Source organism: Ixodes scapularis, unplaced genomic scaffold (assembly GCF_016920785.2).
Source record: "Ixodes scapularis isolate PalLabHiFi unplaced genomic scaffold, ASM1692078v2 PGA_scaffold2__306_contigs__length_199485367, whole genome shotgun sequence".
Lineage (NCBI taxonomy): Eukaryota > Metazoa > Arthropoda > Arachnida > Ixodida > Ixodidae > Ixodes > Ixodes scapularis.
Window position 1 is genome coordinate 154046620 of NW_024609857.1, and position 16419 is coordinate 154063038.

The following is a 16419-nucleotide window of genomic DNA, read 5'->3' on the forward strand; positions in this document are numbered from 1 at the left end:
CCGGCTCTTGTTAACACAGAAACACGTAAAATAAAGTAACTCCCGATCGGGTTGACGAGCACAACGATAGTTGCGGCCCGAGCGCACACTCCTTCCAGAATGATCATGACCAAATTACATTTCCAGTGAACGTGGTATGAGACGATGTTGTGTTATACCACCGCCTCATCCCAGTTGAACCTTTTGCTGATCGTCAGATTCTCAAATATGAAGACTTTGGAAATGACGAGCGAGTGTTTACTTTCTACATACACCTAAAATCATTATTTGGTGGCATTCACTAAGTATTCTGTGCAATTAGTAATTGACAACAGTCCCAGATGTAAACAGTTTTTGAGTTTGTGTCGTGTCCACCAAACTGGACGGCGAACGCCCAATGCTTAAAAACATTTGTTGTCCATCGAGGTTGGTTGGTGTTGGTTCGTGGCATTCGTTGCTTAAATAAGACTACGGCCTCACGAGTCCAAAAAGATACAATAATGTAAGAAACATACCCCGATACCACATCATTCGCAGAGCGATAGCCTTAAGCGAGCAGCAGAGTGTACCGAAAACACAACTAGCACCAAAAGTCCATATCGTGCAGCATACCATCCGAACTGTGCTGATACCTGCAGCCATCTAAAAGAGGCTATTCGAAGGTTAATGTGCGAGAAGGGTCATTATCCGTTCACGACAAAAAACTGCGTGTCTACATCTGAAGAGTGTTATCCTACACAGAACTTTTTTTATCAGGAACAGTAGTCTGAGCATTAATTGGACATACACTATTTCACAAACTAGTCCCACATTTTCTATTCAAACAATAATTGTGCTGCTTTGTTTTTTGTGTCTGAGTAGCGATACGTTAGGCAGTAGTAGAAAAACGAATGTTTATTGGTTCTTCATTCTTGTCTTATGTAGGTACCCAAAGGCCCATTTCCAGACCAGGAACCTGACTAGGAACGAAGTGCAGTAGGCTTAGGCACTTTTTGTGGCTCGACATGTGGTTGCAGCACAAGCCTGAATGGTCAGCTGTGATGGTCACTGGTGGACTTGCACTGCAAAACTTGGCCCACCTGCAGAACGAGTCACTTCCCACTCCACCAGTCCTGCCCCTGATGATGTCGAAGGCAGCCTCATCTCCCATTGGATCCAGACCCCATGGACACATTCAACAGGGCATGGCTGTGGGCTCAACTCATTGCGTGGTGCTTCCAGTATAGGCACTGAATGCAGAGCATGCCCTTTTTAGCTTAGGGCACCGAAGAATCAAGTCACAGGCCATGTTGAAGCTCAAAATGCAATCGGGCCAGAAACAAATCAACCTTATACTATGGCCACACACTTTCTAGTTTGAACCGAAAAAAAAAAATCCGCCAGTTTCTCACCCAGTCGGTCACCACGGATTGTTGCAATGTCTTTGTTCTACTCAGGTTTCCAATTGGACGACTGTGTTTGAAACTATGCTGGTGGTTGGTGTTTTGTGAATCTTTTAAAAGAAGCAAGACCAACTTGCCTTCTTTGTTGTGGAAACGTTTTGCTTGAGAACAATTCAATCTTTGGCATTAAATGAAGCCGAGGGTTAGCTGGATACAAAGAAAGTGAAAAGCTTCAGGAAATTATATTGAAATAACTCAAAATTTTGCCATATTCAGACTCGAGACTTTTCAGCAAGTTGTTCCGTGCACATTTGTTCGAAATAAACTTGTACATAAGAATGTCTGAAATATTATCTTGCAGCTGTGACCCCACAGGAAGAACTTTCGGTTAGAATAAATATTGCAATAGTGCAGCAATTTCTTGTGAGGACACCTTCGGATGTTAGGCAGCCGGGTGTCCTACCCAACAGTACCTAACAACACAAGCATGCAGGGCCCTACCGATGGCATCACACTATGTATTACTGAGTGCGAGCATGAATAAGTGAGCACCATAGCAGGGTTTAGCTGGAACCGCTGTTCAATTACTGTATCACAATGTGGTCAGCTGCAAACTTGGGCCCAATTGCTACGTCGGCACTGCAGTAGTGTGCCGTGAAAAGGAAGTGAAGTCAGATTTGGGTTTTTTTGTGCCAAACCAACGATCGGCATCTGGCACGCCCCAGCAGAGAACTGAGGATTAATTTTGACCACCTTGGGATCTTTTGACGTGCAACCAAAAGCTCGGTGACACGGCAATCTGCGCAATGAAAAGGCAGTGGGAAAGTCTCGTCAGTGTGGTGTTGACTTTACTCTGTGAGGCGGTGCAAGTCCATTGAGGATTGTGAGGCACAAGCCCCTGGACAAGAAATGAGACATGTCTGAACTCAATGAAAACTATGGCAAAACTCTGTGAAAACAGCATTTAATGAACGAGGCTGCACATGGACAAAATAGTAATAAAATAGACATTACATAAATAACCGTGGCAATGTTTAGTAAACACCTGGCTCTACATTAAAACATATATTCCTATATTTCCTTCAGGCGGATCGGTGGTCGATTGCACTAACACATCATAGCTCGGAGCACATAAACTAAAAACTCGCACAGCTGAACATAGGAATCCCGAGTTCAATCCCTGCCTCTGCATGTATCGGTATGCCTGTACCGACGATCATTGTACCAACATGCAGTTGTTTATCACCACTGTGATGTAAGTTAACGACCCCAGGATAGCTGTGGTACTACACTGGCTAAATATCTCGTCTACAGTGGAGATAACAGTTGCTCACTGGGGCTAGCTTCCCATTGTCTAAACATATAATGTAATTAGTAAGAAAGGAAAATACTCGGTTACTTCCTCGTCTTTGAGAGAATACATTTAAAGCTGACGTAACTGCCTTTTTGCATAACATGTTCACTACAAGTCGAGTCGAGAAACAAGTTAAAAAAATGCTAGGCTTTGCTGAACGAGATGCGGTCAATACAAGAACTTCAGGAGGGATAAAATGAAGCAAGTTACGGACTTTAAAAAAACATTCTTAAACACAAAATATGAAACAAATCGAATAAATCAGCCTACTGCTGTGGCTGGGCCCTGAGAACAAGCAGTTGTTGCAGCTTGATTAGCTTGTTGAGCTGGAGCAGCTCAAGCTCAAACAAGCTCGTTACGCTGCTGCTGATGGAAAACCTGGACTTGCGCCTGCTAATAGGCGACCTGACACTGACGTAGCTCCACCTGCAGCAGGTGCACATTCTCCAGTCGGTGCGGCCTCCAGTCGTCTTCACTCAGACGACCACACGTGGCGGCTGAGGAGGTAGAGGAGTCGGGGACCTGGTTGGTGACGCAGCAACCGCAACCTCCATGATGTCACCCCAGCCCAGTAGCGGTGAGGCAGGCGAATCTAGACAAGCACAACACATTGACGCCGAGTGTTACAGACACAGTGAAGACACCGGAGAACTAGGAGAAACTGTCACAACGACCTCATTACAGAAATGTTAAATGCCAACTGTTGGTAAACATAAAAGTCTTCCTTCCTTGTTCTGACCCTTTCCCATCCGTGATACTGTCAGTAGCGGCAGCGCAGACACCGAATGGTGATACCATCAAAAGAGAAAGCGCTGTTATCTCGGGCCTTGTTGGCCCTCGGGCAAACGTGTGGCGTATTCATCAATAAACACATCATTACGCAGACCCAAGGAATTTACTGTGTTCCTACGTGGTACCCCTAAAGGGGAAACCTACAAGTCGCATTCGTGAAAATGCGGCTCATTGTCAGAGTTTTTAGCGTTCCTGCGAGACAGTATGCCAAAATCAAAATAATAAAAAAAACGGAAGAACATTGACAGATTTGTTTTATAAACAAGCATTGGAAGCTATGTGATCTAGTAGCAACTAACCTTCATGTGTACGTAACAAATGCAATCTAAAGCCTTTACCCGGCATCATGTCAGTCGTCATGCTCGTTTACCGCGGCTTTGGGAATGGTGGCTGGCAGCATTGGGCGCACCGGCCAACCAGCGCGGGTGCTGCCACTGTTGTGCGGGCTTGGCAGCCGCATTGCCATGAGGAACACCAGTGCCCCTACAAGATGGAGGGACGGGCTCATTGTTCAGCGGGTGCAACAGCAATGAAAGGCCGAAAGATATCCTGTGACAGCACCCATGAGTTGAGATCTACAGAGCACAAAGCAGAAAAAAAACAAATCATACTACAACTTATGTGGTACAATTTGTTGTTCGACACTGAACTGCAAGAATGAAATGTGAAACAAGTAATGTCATACCTGTGCTGTTTCTTGATGTGTATGGAAAATACTGGAGTAGCTAAATATGATCATCGACAACAGTCATATTGCGAACACAGAATTTTTCGTATCAATAACGTATACTTCTACCGAAAAATAAATTATCGCCGGCTTAGTCATGCCAGTAAAATGTGCTGGTTAACCTCGCAAATAAATGACAATGGTTGCACACTAACATGGACAGCTAAAAAAGACAGCGGTCAACAACTCGACTCCGGCACGTCTCATGTTCACATAATGGCATTTCTTAGGGGATTACAATTAAGAAATGAGAGCTGGTAGCCAATTAAACCAGCACAAGACTTTTTTTTTTTCTTCGAAGGATTAGCACACAAGGAGAAGAGCTGCTAGGTCTAATTCACATATTCCAGGGTTGGGCAGTATCGCGATACAAATGTATCGCGATAGTATTTCAGAAATACATTTCGTATCTGTATTTCTTTATCGCGATACATTTTTTTCACCAGTATCTGTATTCCTGTATCGAAATACATTTTGAATGTTTCTTTGTATCGCGATACAATCAGGCTGAAATGTATTTCGTTACATTTCTTGAGAAATACTCCACCCCCCCCCACCCCCCCCCCCCCCCCCCGAAAGAAAAAAAAAACAAACAAGTGCGAACGCTTCTTTTTTTTTTTTACTTTTGAGGGCACCAGAGGCAAGGAGATGCTGGGGCATTGTTACTATGCTGACCAAGGTTCCTTTCGATTCTCCTAACTATTTTTCTATGCGTCCTCTTCTCTCTTCTGAGAGGATTTGCGTAATCGGGGACTCGAACAAGGTGGCGTGCCAGGAGTCAGAGCATCTTCTGCCGCAGCTCCTCTAGGTAGGGATTTCTTGAGTCATTGTTTGCTGGCATCCAATGGGCGCAGCTAACCGTCTCTCTCGCCTTAGCGTACACAGTACACCCAGCCGGCAAAGCTGAGTCACAGTTCGTTGCAGCACGAGCATGGCGGTGGTTGACTTGAACTAGTAGGAAGACTCACGCTGTGAAGTTCAACACACATTCGAATGCATCTGCGGCTGCGCCCGTAACATTACACGGCCCAAGGGTACGTCATCAGCCGACGTGAATGTGACCCGCTGCTCTGGTGATCTGAAAACCAGAAGGAGGCCAGAAGTGGCCTCGCTGTGCCATCCCACACTACGTACTCCCGCAACTCGTCTCGAGACCGCTGTTTCTCGGACACCTCGCACCTGTGCCGGCAATATCAGCTCGCAATCCACAAGGTCTCTCTTTTAATGATGCTAGGCAAAACTTGAGGAGTGCAGTCCGTGCGTCGGTGGCGGAGGGTCGGTAGTAAAGACCTTCAGAACAAGGATGCTACCGTATCGTTTTTTCAACCTTAAGAGAAGATAAGACATGTATTCCTAGATGCTTCAGGTGGTCCACTATCCTCAAAAAATCCAAATGACACTGCATGCGCGATCTTCAACTAGGTAACCAACAACGAAAGTACGTATTGTCCTTTCATACAGCAGCGTGGTAAAGTTTCATGTTCAAGGCCACACCTACAGATAAATTACCAGTTCATTTCACCGTGACATCATGTGATCAATGTTGACGAAATTCCCTGGTCAGACAGACAGGATGTCATGGAAGGGACCGCGGTCAGCCCTTGATGGAACGTTTTTTTTTTGTTTTTTTTGGCCCATTGAAGACTCCTTGTCGTCCGAAACCACTACCTTCAAGGCAAAGTGCCCAGCCTACAGTAAAGTAATTTCGGGATCGAAAACATCCACTTCAAACTTCAACCTTAAATCTCAGTTGGCGTCTCAAAAAAATTGGAAAATGTATTGCACTATCAGTATTTCTGTATTTGTATTTCTGCCCTCCCTAAAATGTATTCCTGTATTTGTATTTCCAAATACTTTTTGCCTCTTTTTAAAATGTATTTCCGATACGTATCGCGATACATTTTTGCAGATGTATCTTAGTATCAGTATTTTAGCTACTATTTTAATGTATTCCAGTATTTGTATTTCCAAATACATTTTTGAGTATTTCTGCCCAACCCTGACATATTCTAAGCTCCTGCATATCCTAACTTCTACGTGCACTAGTGTCAGTTTTGTGCTTCGCGTTTTATTGATACGTCCAGGTTTCCTCTCTAATCCCAAGAAGGCCGGAGACCAAGCTAAGGTAGTGTGGCGCAACCAGAATATCGGAGCGTAATTATCGCTTGGATATAGCACAACAAGCAAACGTAAGTTGTCAAAGTCGGCACAAGAAGCACCAATGATAGCGACAATTCACTGTCACTGCCCACCCACGGCCTCGACAGTGACGCGCTTGACAAGCTCCTGCGGACGCTGCAGGTTGCCACAGCAAAGCCCCCTGCAGAGTTATTTTGTACACACGTCCTGTCATGCGATTTTACGAACGCATTGCATTATTCTGCCCGAAACTCATACAGAAATTGATTACACACCTGTAGCGTGGATGCCCAGCTTCTTCTCGGAGTTTGTATTCTTCCACTTGGATTTACCGTTGTCCCAACACTCGTGGGCGGACATGCGACTGGCGGTTATACTTGGTGCAGACTCTTCTACGCGTCAATTTCAGCTTCTTTCGGGGAGTTGCTAGTTGTAGGACGAAGAAGCTCCCCTCCTTCGTGGAACCACTCGCCCCTTCTTGTCACCTTCGTTCAACGACATCGTTGTAGGGCAAGGCACTCTAGTAGAACTCTGAAGAAAGAGGAAGGGTGAAAAAGATGCTCATTCTAGGCGGTGACAGCAATGCGGATAAGCGGTGAGACGGCGAAGAACGGGCGAGTCGCAGAGACGAACGACGCCACCGAGCTACAGCTGCTACAGCTGCCGCTACGACGCAGAAGCTGGAGAGCAGCCGCCACCGTTGCCAGACTGGAGAACGCTTTAGGCTGTTTGTCCAAAAACCGGCTACAACGCATAAAACAGGCACGCTGCAAAGCAGAAATCTTGCAGACTCCCAATTCAATGTTAGTAAAATGTGTCCCGTCAAATAAAGTGAACTAATATGTTCATATTTCACACTACAATAATGTTTTCTACTTAACTTTTTACTACAACCTCGTAACCAGGAGCCTTTTACATCTCCTCGAGTTTCCTCGAGTGGAGGAAGTGTTCTCGAGGAGCTCCTCAGGCGAGGAAACACCGAGGCGCGTCTCTGAAACCCGATGGCTCCTCGAGTGGAGGCGAGCTTCTTTCCTCCACTCCAGTGAGTCGAGGTGGAGTCTCGAGTCGAGGCCCGGTTATGAATACGGCCGTAAGTGTTGTAAGTGTCACAAATGTTATTGGAACTGACTCAAATTTCTTTAGTACGTGGCATAGTTATTTTGTGACGCTACTGCATATAGGTTCAGTCATACAAGCCCTGGATGGCTTTGACGAACCTGACTTGTGACGTGGACAAGGTAGTTTTATTAAATAAGGTTTTTATTATTATTAATATTATTCACATCCTACTTCTCTCGTCTGAATGGGTCAATACATTTATTATTAATATTAATATTATTATTATTATTATTGTTCTTCTTCTTGTTCTTCTTGTTCTTCTTCTTATTATTCCATCTTGCCATGTATTGCGGAGGTGTTAGAAAAACACCTATTCACCGTGATGAGTTGCTTCATTGCTAACTCTGGTGTTCTGTCGCGCAGCCAGTATGCTTTAGTTGCTGGCTGAGGCACCCAGCCGTTGCTTGAGGATTTTACTGATCTTATTCATGATGCTTTTGAGAACAATCTATTTTCCTGTGCTGTTTTTTTGGACGTGTCAAAAGCATTGGACTCTGTCAGCCATAAGTTGCTTCTCTGTAAACTACATAATTTTGCCTACAGCGGGCCTTTCTTGGTTATTCTTCAAAGTTTTTTTTCAGGTCGATCCCAAATCGTATCCGTTGGCACTTTCAAAAGTTCACGCGTACTAATAAAAGCCGGTGTTCCACAAGGATGCGTTTTGTCGCCTCTGCTTTCTAATCTATACTTCAATGACCTTTCAGCAGCAGTGTCTACTTGCAGTATTTTTCAATATGCGGACGACACGTTACTTGCATCTCGTCATCTCAAATATGAGAGCGCCGTTCATTTACTGAGGCGTGATGCATCGCAGATAATGAATTGGTTTGATGAAAATTTGATTTCAGTCAATCCGTCAAAAACAAAACTGGTTTGTTTCAGAAATCCATTAAAGAAGGTGGCCCTTAACGTACCATTTTTGTTACATAAATCAAGCTGCTCAAATTGTGTTTCTTCTCCGCTCGAGTATGTGGATAATGTGAAATATTTAGGAGTGCTATTGGATTCAGATATGTCATGGAATTCCCATTTGGCTCACGTTTGTGGAAAATTGCGGAGCGTTAGCTGTTTGTTTTGCAACCAGAAAGTGTTTATGCCGTTTTCAGTGAGGAAGTCTATTGCGCATGCCCTTGGTTACAGTATATTGCGGTACGGTATTACATTGTTCGGAAAGTGTGCAGAGTCGTGGCAAAGGAAAGTTGATCGTATGTTGGGGGGCCTGTTAAAGAGCGTTGGCTATCACTTTGATTCTTTTACTGACATGAACTTGTTCGAGTTTTTACGTATGGCGAATTTCTCTTCCTTGTTTTTGGAAACCGTGGTTCTGCGCCACTTTTGGAATGATAATTTTAAACGGCCCTTTGTTCCTAGCAGGAGTCTTTGTCACACGACCCGTTTTATTACCCCCGGGTGTACTACGCGCTACGGAAAAAGTGTTCGCTCGCATTACGTGCCCTCCATTTTCAATAAATTGCCGGATCGCTTCTTTGAGAGCACTACAAAGAGAAAACTGAAAAAAAATGCTGACCAATTTAAGCTTGTAGTAACCCTTCGTTGTTCTGTTTTTTACCTATCTTCTGCATAGTTCTTATCTTATTTTGAGTTGTGTACTTTCGCCGTTTCGACTTGCCGGGTACTGTCCCACAAGCCTCCTGTGGCTTGCACAGACCCGTATTTGTATGGTGTCATTTAATACATGAGGATTAAAATTATTGTTATTAATATTAATAATATTAATAATAATATTATTATTATTATCATTATTGACATGATATTTTCTTCGAGTTGGACTCGAAAAAAATATTGAAAAATGCCCTACGAGACCCATTTTAAATTAAGTGCGACTGCACGAACCAGATTCATCTTCTGGGTGTCTTAAACTGTGCTCCAAATATTTTTTTTCTTAGGCCAGTGATGTGATGTTTATTACAACTCAAGCACTGTGGCAACTTGACATGACCTGTGCTTCACTTTTTTATATTTTGATGTGTGTGTGTCTGTTCTTCGTCTAATGTGGCTATCCACATACCAACAACTCTGGACGCTAACTTGACCAATGCTTCAATGTTATTTTTTTCTTAAAACTTAAGTGTGTGTGTTTTATGTGATGGTGCACTTTTTACATTCTTGAAATTAATTGATATATGACTTTTCTACTGGAGGTTTAGCCACACAAGCCAATTCTGGCTTTGGCAGACCCGAATCATACTTCGTCGCACTAAAAAAAACATTATTATTATTGCTTCTATTATTATTATTATTATTATGAGTATTAATATTATAAAAATGATTAGTGAATATTAAGACACAATGTTGTTCTGAATCATCAATTTATTGCTCTAAATTTATATTTCTTTAAATATAGACATTTTGCGTGTAGCCCGAGCTGAACTCCCAGTAGTTCCTCAAAATACGTATCATCCTGCACTTAATATAGGGCTTTCTTTTGAAAATTCTTCTGTTTATGCTCATTCTGGTGGTTCCCCATCGCACATCTTATGTAATCTTTCGGCAGGCGACTATGTTGGCATCTATGATCACTTCATACGCTTTCATCGGGCGTCGATCTTGGAATAGCCTCATGTAAATGACAAGGCCATGCTCTTCACGCGAACTATTAGGGAGGCCATGGATACCGTAATTTCTTTGAGGACCATCACTAAATCTAGCTTTCCTAGCTGGTTTCTCAGTGAGCTAAAAACGGTACTGAAAAAAAAGTACCTCTTTCACAGAAAGTTTAAGGAAAGCGGCGTTTTAAAGTGGGAGGTACAATTCAAGTGTTTCAGAAAGCAATGTAAAACAGTCCTATATCGCAACCGCCAGAGTCATCGTTACTCAGTGGAATCATATATTGTCAATAATTCAAATACCTCAAGAGTTACATCAATTCACGATCCACGAGGCAGAGTGAATTAAATTTTTGTCTAGGTAATCATGAAAGTGATTCGAAGTCCGTGCCTGAGTTTTTCGCTCAGTATTTTGGTTCAGAGTGCAAGTGCAGTACGCAGTTTTTTTTATCTGCGCTGCCTCACTTAGATATGTTTGGTGACTTGTTTAGTTGCATTAATGTTGACGAGGAGTGCGTACGACCCTGTATTAACAGAATGAGAGCAGCATTATCAGTAGGGCCCGATGGCGTTCCGTCCGCGATTCTCAAAACTTATCAGGACATAATCACGCCGGTACTGTGCCCGAGTATTTAAAAAATTTTAAGGTTGAGAGCCTTTCCTGAATTATGGAAAGTCACTGTCATTGCTGCTGTACTAAAGTCGGGAAAAAAGGTAATGTTTGTAACTGTAGAAAAATCTTCCTTCTCTCTTCATTTTCCACGCTCTTTCAATGGTCGTTCGTCAATTCCTGCTTTTCAAATTTCGAAACTTAGTAATCCCCAATGAGCATGGCTTTAGGAGCATAACATCAAACACTACAAATCTTGTTAGCTGAGGTCAGTTTGGCGTTGTCCCCTTTAACTTAAGCTAGGTCTTTGGCGCAGTCAATCACCCCATTATTTTATACAAACGTTCCTCCAACGAGGTATGTGGCTCTGTACACGACTGACTGAAAAGAAACTTATCAGAGAGAGAGGCGTACGTACGAGTCAACAATACAAACTCTTCGTTGCACAGGGCACGCTCTGGCGTTCCTCAGGAATCTGTTTTAGGACCCATTCTGTTCACAATTTTCGTAAATGACATCTCTCTTGCTGTTTTAAATTTTTCACTCCTGCAGTATGCTGACGATATAAATCTTTATAGAGAAATAGTTAATGAACATGAATGTGCTAAGCTTTAGGAAGATGTGTGTTCTTTCTACCAATTGTGCTCTGACAACGACTTTTTTTTTAACCCGTCCAAAATTAAAGTCATGGCGCTCTTTCGAAAAACTTGCAATATCTTTTTTCTTTTGCGTATACTATCCACAGGGATCTCGAGTAAGTGTAATGAAAGATCTTGGAGTGATGGTTCATTTGATTCGCAATAAGCATTCTCATATAATATTACGCGAAATAAGTAAATAAAGATTTATTTATTTATTTATTACTATTAAGACACCTACCCCAAATCCTTGCCTCGCCTGATTTCAGAAAGACGGGTTTTCAAGTACCTTTCAAACTAACCGTTGACATTTTTTTCTTATATGTGGCTTTACAATAAATAAGGATTACTATTACTATTATCATTAGTTTAGCGCTAGTGCATTTCATAATTAAACTTGCCAATATGGAGCTTTTATGTTTGATATTTTAGCTCTAGAGCGGATATATAACATTCGAAGTAAGCGACATTCTAGTCGGTTTTAAAAGCCACCGGATGCGCAAGGTAAATGTTTCCATTGAAAATATGTTAATCCGATCCACTTTGAAAGCTGTTTTCTCTTCTGAGTGCACGACCCAAACAGCTGGCAGTTCGGAATATTAACAAGAACACATTTACTTGTTCAGTGCTATGGATTGGGAGGTATATATATATTAAACAGTGGAACACTTGATCAGTTACAGATCACTAAACACATCCGAAGAAGGTACCATGCCTCTTCATGTAATGTGGTTATCTTCCACAATATTATTTATGTCGGCCGGGCGCAGTTTCTCTGGAAATGTTCATATGGACCCTGATTCGACTAGGAATGTGGTAAGTTGTATTTTTGTTATTAATATTTTAATTAAAGTTTTTCGGGCATTTGAGAGGGTCTTTGAAAACAATGCTGATGAATAAAGGAAATAAGTCAATCTTTTAAAATTGCTAGTTGTCCTCTAGTCTATTTACTTGATTATTTTCGCCTTTCTTAGTAGATTTTTATTCGTGTGGCAAGCCGTCGATAGAGGTGGGCAAAATAAAAGCCAGATGGGTTTGATCAGATCTTCGCGTTTTCTCAGCAATGCACGAAACGTAAATATACATTTCTTGGACTATATTGTCTAAAATTATGCAAACACAAAGAACGATTCACACAGAAAATGTACATTTTAGTTAAACTTGAAGATTACTAAAACAATTTGTATTACTGGCAGAACATACGAGAGCGGAAAATCTAAATTTTATAGACAGTCTTCCTTAAAAAAAAAGAAAAAAAAAAAGAAAGCCCCGGAAGACGGAAACTGTGATTGATAAGTGAGTGAGTTGCATCGCTTGTCCCAAAATGGTGTCAATGCTGCTAAATATACTGGGTGTCTCCAAACAGCGGCCAGGTTATTTAAATCGACAGCAAAAATCGGTTTCATAACGCGTTACGATTTTGCGCAGCGTTACCCACATGTGCTGCACTTTTTTGTCTATAAAATTTGCAAAGGTCGAACTTACCCGAGGAAAAATGAAACTAAAAAATATAAAGGCTTAACTCCTATGAGAACGCAGCCAAGCCACCGGTCTTCAAACCATAGGGCGACCTATTGTTTGAGGATCGGTGGCTTCTCTGTGTTTTCATAGGAGTTAAGACTTTTTGTCTTTTTTTTTACTTTTTTCTCAGGTAAGTTTTATCTTTGCAAATTTTGTAGAAACAATGCACCACCTGTGGGCAAGGCTGCACAAAATCGTAGCGCGATAGGTTAAGAAACCTACTGTGGGGGTCGGTATAAAGAGCCTGGCCGCTGTCTGAGACACCTGGTATTTTCACCAATTCTTTAATTTATTCGCACCTTGTATACTAATGCTCGGTTTTTATGTTCATATCTTGTTGATTAAACTACTATTTTTTTTTTAATTAAATTCATGGAAAACTATACTAAGACTCAATTAAACTGTGGAAATTTATAGTTTTAGAGTTCATTACTAGAAACATGCATATGAATGGACATGCAGTGCAGTGAAAATAAATGTCGTAAATTCATCAGTGTCAGCATAAATTAAAATAAAACAGAAGAGCGAATATTTTATGTATATTAGCACGGTTTATTTCCTGGGTTCTCTAACGTTCTCGTCCTCGACCCCTGCCCGAGCACCTCTTCTCCTTCTTCCCTTTTTCTTCGCTTTTACACACGCCCCCTCCCCCCTATGAATCGATAATGATCGATTTCATCGTCCGAGTTCAGGTGCATGGCATGTGTGTCTCGATGAACGTGGGACGTAGTAAATAAGGTGGCTACGATGTGCCGTGAATGTTGCACTGGTATGATGGGGACTGCCACTACAATCACGAACTTGAAATGTCATGGGACCCAGCTGACGAAGAATCTCACAGTGGCCTCTGTAGCGCGAGAAGAACGTTTCAGCCGGCCTTTCTTTCGAAGGGGTCGGCATACCAACGCTGAGGGCAGGGCAATCTAGTTGCGCGGTGACAGCGCGTGCCTTATCGTCTTCAGTTCCGTGGTTTGCATCGGAAATGATGTCAACCTGCTGTAGGTATAGATAGATCCAAGGGTGTTTCGCCATTAAATGGCTTTATCTTGAGACGGGGTTGACCAGAAGATGTAGTCGGGCGGCTCGTGAAAGGAGTCTGCTCGACTGCGAAGACAGATGGTTGCGCTGTTTGCTAAGGCGTCTCCAGAGCAGCTACTTGACGGCAGATGTCGGCATGACTTGCGGCTAGAAGGTCCGAAGATTGCTGCGTAGCGGCCATGATTGTTTGAGTCTGCAGTTCCAACAGCCTTTGCAGAGACTCCAATGTCACCGCTGTCGTCAGAATGTCTATTGGTGCGGCCACCATTTGTGAAGTGGTTTCCTCTGGCTGCTGGGCTTGGGAGGGCGGCTCACCGGAAGGCCTCCCTTGTACGGGCAATGGACCTTGTCGGGTTTTGGTCGGCATCCCACCGCTGCTAACAATTTGTCATGGTTTATTTCCTGGGTTATCTAACGTTCTCGTCCTCGATCTCTGTCCCGAGCACCTCTTCCTCTTCTTCCCTTTTTCTTCGCTGTTACAATAAAGCGTTTTCCGCACTCGCTTTTCAAAAATATAGTCTTTATATTCCGTCGATCAGCTTTAGTAAAAAAATGAAAAACATTTATGAATTTCTTTTACGAGAAATTAGAGCACAGCTCTTGAAGAGGTGGAGGGGAGGATACGGAGGGGAGGGTATGCCCCTCATCCTCCTCCGTACCCTCTCCACCTCCCCTCTTTTTACCCTTTCCTCCTCCCCTCCCCTCCCCCTTCGCTCCCTCCTTCTTCGCTTCTCCTCCACCTCCTTGCTTCCTCTTCCCCCTCTGCCCTTCTCTTCCTCCTCCTCCGTATCCTCCCCTCATCCCACAATTTCCTCGCTAAATTTAGCTGGAAAATTGACGTCGAGTGACCTCAACAACAATTCCCTGTCCCCGCTAAATTTTGCCTGGAACTGTATCGCTCTTGAGGTCACGTGACGTTAATATTCCCCCTAAAGCCAGGGGAGAAGCTGAATTTGTTCATAGGTGACGTGACACCAAGTCACATGACGTCATCTTGCCCGTTAAATTTAGCAGAGAAATTGATTGGTGTTGAGGTCACATGACATTAATTTTCCCGCTAAATTTAGCGCGGTCACGCCGACGCCGACAGCGACGCCGCGAAACACGGAAACGGGCGCCTAATGGCTGCGCTCTAAAAAAACTTCGCGATGATTAAGCTACACCTTTAAAGGGGCCCTGCAACAACTTCTTGACTGATTTTTAATTTGCACCGATCCTGAGCGCACTGAACGTAGTAACTTAATGAAACTTTTCTTTTCTCGGATTTCGCTTTATTTTAAAAGTTATAGGCAAATTAGAATTACAAAAACAAGCAAAAATTAACCTCCTTCATGACGTTGTAGATGCTGGATTGAGTGGCCGTGAACTAGAGGAGGAATAGTGAGCTCAGCGAGCGCTCACGGCTGCCGCACTCCGTGTCGACGGCTCGAGAGGGCACCACTAAAGCACGTGTTGACAAGGCTGTAGGAAGTGGGCGGTCAGGGCAGCTCGCATTGCATTTACTGCACGATTAACGAATAATTCGGCATAACACTTCATTGGCCACAAACGACAGGAAACACGGGGTAAAGATCATTTCGGAACGGGAGCCACTTCGCGCTGCCATACCGCCAAATGGCAAAATCGCCAGCCAAGCCCGCGCCGAAAGCCTTCGGAACGCTCGGAACCGGTCGGATCCTCGAGCCGGTCTACGACCGCAGCGCCGCCGCGTACATCCCGGACCTTTCTACGCACGCCGTTCGTTGGCGCCTCATCCCACTAGCCCTTTCTATTATGCGCCGTTTTTTCCGCCGCTTGGTGGTAGGTATGTCGACGGGTCATTTCTTGTTTCCGAACTTTATAAACTGCATTTGTTTCTTTTCTGATCTAAAATTCTTAACAAAAACTACTTTCATACATAATTGAAACGGTTCGCGAAAGTAAAATTTTGTATTTCAACTAAAAAAAAAATATTTTAGCGGTTCTGACAAGTAGTAAGCCCAGGACCAAAGACGTCACATATCGCGCGCTTTCGCCAACGCGGGTCGCCCTCGTAGGTGGAGGAGGTTTCCGCGTCGTCCGGTTAAAATATGACGCACTGATATTTAGTTACTCTCTCCGTGCCCGCTGGCTTGCCCGAACCCCAAGAGACCTGGAAAACGCAAAAAAAGTAGGCGCTTAAATATGATTGCAGGGCCCCTTTAAGCGTGGAACACGGTAGCATTATCGGGCCACGTTCGCAAAGCCTTCTCATATAGGGAGTATTCACTGGACGCCATATTTGAGGGTGCTGTTTTGAGCGCATGCTCAGAACGAGCTCACATCAATGGGCGTCTAAGACCGGCACTCTTGATGGTGCGGAATGTACGTTGCAAAATAACTATGGAAGCTCGCCATCAGCACGCGCTCAGCATTCGCGCACACAGCTATGGCCGCCAGTGAATACTCCCTATAATCCCGTGCTCCTTCCCAACCCGCGCAAGCGTGTGTGCATGCTCCAGTCGGTATCGTCACGTATCACTTTCCGTCACACGTGGCTGTGACGTCATGACCAGCTAAATTTAATGGCCAGCT

General features: G+C 43.5%; 1 protein-coding gene across 1 annotated transcript in view; it reads left to right on the forward strand.

Annotated features, from left to right (window-relative positions):
• The first annotated feature begins 12096 nt into the window (after positions 1 to 12096).
• The window catches only part of LOC121836631 (lipase member M-like), a 52733-nt gene continuing 48410 nt past the window's right edge, over positions 12097 to 16419 (forward strand). The window contains exon 1 of the mRNA XM_042291593.1: positions 12097 to 12123. Within this exon, the coding sequence (XP_042147527.1) occupies positions 12097 to 12123 (27 nt within the window). The remainder of the gene's footprint in view (positions 12124 to 16419) is intronic.